Here is a 5075-nt window from a genome sequence, read left to right as displayed (position 1 = left end):
CGGTACGGTACGGCCCGGTACGGCCCCCGGAGCCCCAAGGAGCAGGCGCGGGGCCGCCCCGGGGCGGAGCGCCCTTCACTGCGGGGCAGGGCCGGGCGGAGCCGCACAGAGGCCGCGGTCCCTCCAGGCCCCCCAGGTTCCGATCCCTTCATTTCCTCCCTGGGACGCCGACATACAAAGACGGGGAAACGGAGCGGTGTGAAAAGCGTGTTGGCTCAACGCCCCCCTCCCGCTCTGCTTTGGGCCTGCACAGGCCCCCCGAGAAACGGCGTGTCCCCGGTGGCCCCCTGGTCACACGAGGCTGCAGACGAGGGACAGAGTCCTGGTCCCCGTGCGAGGTCTCCGGCGGGACCAGCAGCCGGTAGCAGTGACAGTGGGGTCATCATTCAGGCTGCGAGGTCATGGAGGCATCATGGGGAGTGAGGGTGTCCAGCAGGATGCAAAATGGAATAATCAAATTACAGAGTCACAGACTGTTTTGGGTGGGAAGGGATCTTAAAGCCCATCTCGTCCCACTCTCCTGCCATGGGCAGGGACACCTTCCATTACCCCAGGTCTCTGCCCAACCTGGCTTTGGACACTTGCAGGGATAGGGCAGCCACAGCTTCTCTGGGCAGCCTGTGCCAGGGCCTCACCACCCTCACACACAAGAATTCCTTCCCAGTGTCCCATCTAACCCTGCCCCATGGCAGTGAGAAGCCATTGTCCCTTGTCCTGTCACTCCAGGCCCTTGTCCAAAGTTCCTCTCTAGCTCTGCTGGAGCCCCTTCAAGCACTGGAATGCAGGAGTGGGCAGGAAGTTCATACCAGGGTCCTGGAAACTACCCTTAGATCTGCTGCCCCATCCAACGGGAATGGTTTTGGTGTTGGCTACAAGGTGCCAAAAGCCCAGCCCTTGTGACTTTTGGCTTGGGGTTGTGTCCATTCCAAGAAACAGGTGTCCCAAGCCCTGCTGGGGTCTCCATCTCACCTCTGAGGAACACACCCTTCAGAGGACACTCTGGAGCCCAAACCTCTGGTCCACTCCGTTGCCCACTCCCCCAAGGCATCACATACCTCTTTGGAGGCCTGGGATGGAGGACTTGGCAGTTTTGATGTCCTGTGGAATGTGTTGTGACGCCCTGAGGCCTGGGCTCACTAGAGAGCCGCATTTCTGGTTGGATGTGGTACTTCTGTAGCCAGAGGCCAGTGTGGGGCAGCTTGGCTGCCTTCAGGGGGCTGGTGGTCCTCTTACTGAGGGACAAATGAACCTCATGTGGGGTTCTGGACAGCATCTCTGACAAACTCTCCCCTATCACATTGTGACTGAACCCTCCCTAGGATCCTACTGGAATTACCCAAACACACTCCCAGAATTATGTATCTTTAAAAATCTCTGGATTTTCGCCGTTAAACAGGAAAAATCCCTTGTGCTGCAGAGGTATTTGGGTGCCAGGGGCTGTACTAAGGTGCCTCCCCCTTGTCCACCCACCTGTTAGCCTGGGGCTCACTGTGATACCCTGGAGCTGAGCTGGGACCATTGTCATCCTCCCCAGAGGTGCCCAGGAGGCCATGTGGGTTACAGGGCTCCAGTGTGAGATCACCAGTCAGAGCCACTCTTGTGCCTCCAGGAAGGAAGGACAAACAGGCAAGAACAGGTATCACACCGTGCCAAAGCCTCAGCTCCATCAGGAATTGCCTGGATGGCTCAATCCCGTGTTTAGTTCGCACCCTCTTACCTGAATACCTGGGATGTGCTCCTGGCGTGTGCATATACAGCTTGTCCTCAGCCTGGGCTTTCCCCCTGAAGGACATGGAGTGAAGGAAGGAAGGCTTATCTCCTGCATGATCTGGAAACTCATTCCAGATGAAGGAGAGAGGATGGCAGCTTTCCTACTCACACCTTCCTGCCCTGGAGTTGTGTCCTACTGGCATGGGGCAGTGTGGAACAAAACCTCAGCTGGCTGGGCTCCTGATAGGATTAACATGTGTGTCTCCCTGCCCAGAAACTCAGGCACCTCTTGCCACTACTGGGGTCCCAGATCCCAGCCCTCCAGAGTGTCCCATGCCCTGGGTAATGCTCACCAGCACCAGGGTGGGTGCCCAGCCCCCCTGGTATGAGAGGTGGCTGAAGCGGAGTCGGTGCTGGATGGCATCCGTGAGTTTGTGCACGACCCGTTTGTGGTCAGCTCTGGGGCTGTCCTGTGGTGGAGAGAACTCATATGTGTGATGGACTAAGTGCGTGTGCCCCAGGGCTGAGACCTGTACCCCATGACACACGGGAGGCTCTGGCCCTGGCAGTGCCCCATCATGCCTTACCCGACAGTGGGAAAGCAAAATCAGGGCCTCTTGATAGTGCCCGATGGCTTTCTGGGGGTCTCCCAAGTGGAGGCATGCTGCACCCAGCCCCTCGCACGCTTGCCACTGCCCCTGCAAGTCCCCTGGGAGGGAAAGGGCTGCATCGGTCCCAGCACCGCTCAGCCAAGATCCCCGGCAGGCAGCATCACCCAGCTTCAGTCCACTCGGCTCCCGGATGCTGCAGACTCGCCCCAAGGGGCTGCCTGTGCCTCCCCTCACCCGAGTCCCGGAAGGCTTGCAGGGCGTGCAGGTAGCTCTCCGCGGCAGCCCCGTGGTTCCCGAGCTGGCTGCAGGCATAGGCCAGGTTCCCAAAGCACTGCCCCTGAGCCCTCCGGTTCCCCAGAGCACCTGGAATTGCGAACAGAGGGCTCCATGCCGAGCTGGCACAGCCTGCAGAGCCAAGAGGCAGAGGCAAAGGTGTGTCGGACCGTGCAGCGCGGCCGCCCGCCGGTGCCAGCCCAGCGCCGAGCCGAAGCTGCGCAGCGCGTTGTGAGCAGCGCCCAGGTTCTGCAGCAGAGCGGCCTCCTGCCGCCGCTCCGGCTCCCCCCCGCACAGCCCTAGGGCCCGCTCAAAGCTCTCGGCAGCCAGGGAGAAGATGTGGAGCTGAGAGTAGCCGAGGCCGATATCGTTGTAGAGTTTCCCTGGGGGCAGAGAGGAAAAGCAGGCGTGGGAGCTGCTCTGCAGGGCCCTGAGAGCGAGGGGTGCGGCGCGGCCTTACCTCGCAGGGCCGGATCGGGGATGGTCTCGCAGAGTGAGCGGCACTGGGCGAGGACCCTGGCGATCTCCGCCGCCCGGAACCGCCGGCTCTGCAGCATGGAGCCGCTCGCCCTGCTCAGAGCCACGGCCGCGGCCTCGGGGCTCTCGGCCGCCGCGAAGGCCCGAGCCGCGGCCAGGAAGCAGCGCGCGGCCCGGGCCGGCTCCCGCATGCCCAGGTAGCAGCAGCCCATCTGCACGCACGTCCCTGCTCGGCCACCAGCCTGCACAGCAGCACCGGCCTGCCCGGCGACTTTCTCAAAACGTTCCAGAGCCTTTGGAAAGTCCTGGAGCCCCTCATGAGCCGCCCCGACGCTGAAATAAAGGCTCCCCAGGTGGCCCCTGCTCTCCGCCTCTAAGGGTTGGGACTGGAGGAGGAACCCGAGGCCCTTTTTGGGCTTCCCAGTCTCCACATAGGCAGCCCCCAGGTTGAAGGCACAAGCCTGGTGGAGCTGGGGACTCGCTGTATCCCTAGAGAGGAGCAGGGCCTTCCTGAAGCACCCCACTGCCTCCCGCCCGGCGCCCAGAGCCAGCGCCCGGTGCCCGGCTCGTGTGATGCCCTGGATCGCACCCACCCGCTCCGCCGCCTCATCCCCTCCCTCCTGAGCTTCCCTGGCCTCAGCCTTCTTCTTTTTCTTACGGCCCTTCTTGCAGCTGGTGGGGGCAGAGGGGATGCTGGTGGGGGCAGAGGGGGCAATGGGGTCTGTGGGGCTGGTGGGCTGTACTCCCAGGTCAGCAGCCTCTTCCGAATCCATGGGCAGGGGCAGCAACCTGCCAGCAAGAGAGAGAGGTGCGTAGGCAGCCAAGGCAGCACGGTCCTGCCAGGGAGCTCTTCCAACAAGCAGCGTTATTTTATATTATTTATGAAAAAATAGGGGTGTCTTGTAGCCTGCTTGCTATTAAGCTTCAGGAAGGAAAAAGACCTTTCCCATTGAGGACCCCACAAACCTCGGTGGCCACGAGAGAGGAAAGAGGTCACTGGGGGAGGAGGAGGAGGGACACCACAGCGTGGAGTGGGATGTTGCTGGGGTGCTGGAGGCAGAATAACCGGTTGCACACACTTACTGTTTGCTCCTCAAGGGCAAAGCGTGCCGAGTGCAGGGAGCAGAAAGACAGGGCATCCCTGCTGCTGCAGCCGCATCGCTGCCACAAGCCACGGCTCTCTGCTGCGGGGATGGAGGATGTCTGAGGGGCCTCTGCACTTGGGCTACCTGGAAAGTTGTCTGGAGTGGGTAGCAGCCCCTGGTGATGGACGCCAGTGCTGGAGCACAGCTGGGTTCTGAGAGACAGGAGCGTGGCAGGTGGTGGCACAGGCTGGGACAAAGCCAGGTCTGTTCCTGGGAAAGCACGTCCCACAATGGCCCCAGTGGCTCCAGTTTCATCCCTGTCACCAGGGTGGTGTGCAGTGCCATGGCAACTCAGTGCAGCAGTGCCAGTGTGGGCCCTCTGAAGGATGGATGGGAAAACTGTGTGATGGACAGGACAGCTGTGTAATGGATGGCACAACCGGCTCCTCGCTGTCTCAACAGCTTGTGGCAGGTGCTGGGGGCTTATTCCATTCAGGGGCATGTTGATGATTTGGAGCAGGTTGATGGATGGGCTCAGAGCAGCGAGGGTCCAGGGCACCCCGGGGCTGGGTGACATATCCTTGGTGTGCTACAGCACTGACCCTTTGACACAGCCCGTGGAGTTCCCCTGGACCCCGGTGTGTGCCCATCCCCTGCACCCCAAGGCTCCCCTCGCTCTCTCAGTGTGTTTCACCTCCCTGCACCCCCAGCGCTCCCCAGGGTGTGTCCCCCACTCTCCCCGCCGTGTCCCGCTGTCCCCATGTCCCGCTGTCCCCGTGTCCCGCTGTCCCCGTGTCCCGCTGTCCCCGTGTCCCTGTCCCGCGGTCCCGGTACCCAGCAGCCCCCGCGCGGTGTCACGTGGGCGGCGGGAGATTCAAACCGCGGGCGGAGCCGCCGGAGCCATGGAGGGAGCGGGGCT

The 5075-nt window shown here is 62.0% G+C and overlaps 1 protein-coding gene across 1 annotated transcript; it reads right to left on the bottom strand.

Annotated features, from left to right (window-relative positions):
- Positions 1–665: 665 nt before the first annotated feature.
- TTC24 (tetratricopeptide repeat domain 24) lies at positions 666–3844 on the bottom strand. Its single transcript, XM_015650014.2, has 8 exons — positions 3055–3844; positions 2765–2977; positions 2556–2684; positions 2298–2419; positions 2064–2180; positions 1880–1950; positions 1471–1782; positions 666–1232 (listed from the first exon to the last, which is right to left on the bottom strand). Exons 1-8 carry the CDS (start codon positions 3842–3844, stop codon positions 827–829), a joined length of 2160 nt encoding a protein of 719 aa, XP_015505500.1. The 3' UTR covers positions 666–826.
- Positions 3845–5075: the final 1231 nt, after the last annotated feature.

This window comes from Parus major, chromosome 25LG1 (genome assembly GCF_001522545.3).
Source record: "Parus major isolate Abel chromosome 25LG1, Parus_major1.1, whole genome shotgun sequence".
Classification (NCBI taxonomy): Eukaryota; Metazoa; Chordata; class Aves; order Passeriformes; family Paridae; genus Parus; species Parus major.
Note: the sequence above shows the minus strand (reverse complement) of the source record. Positions and strands in the feature narration are given on the sequence as shown.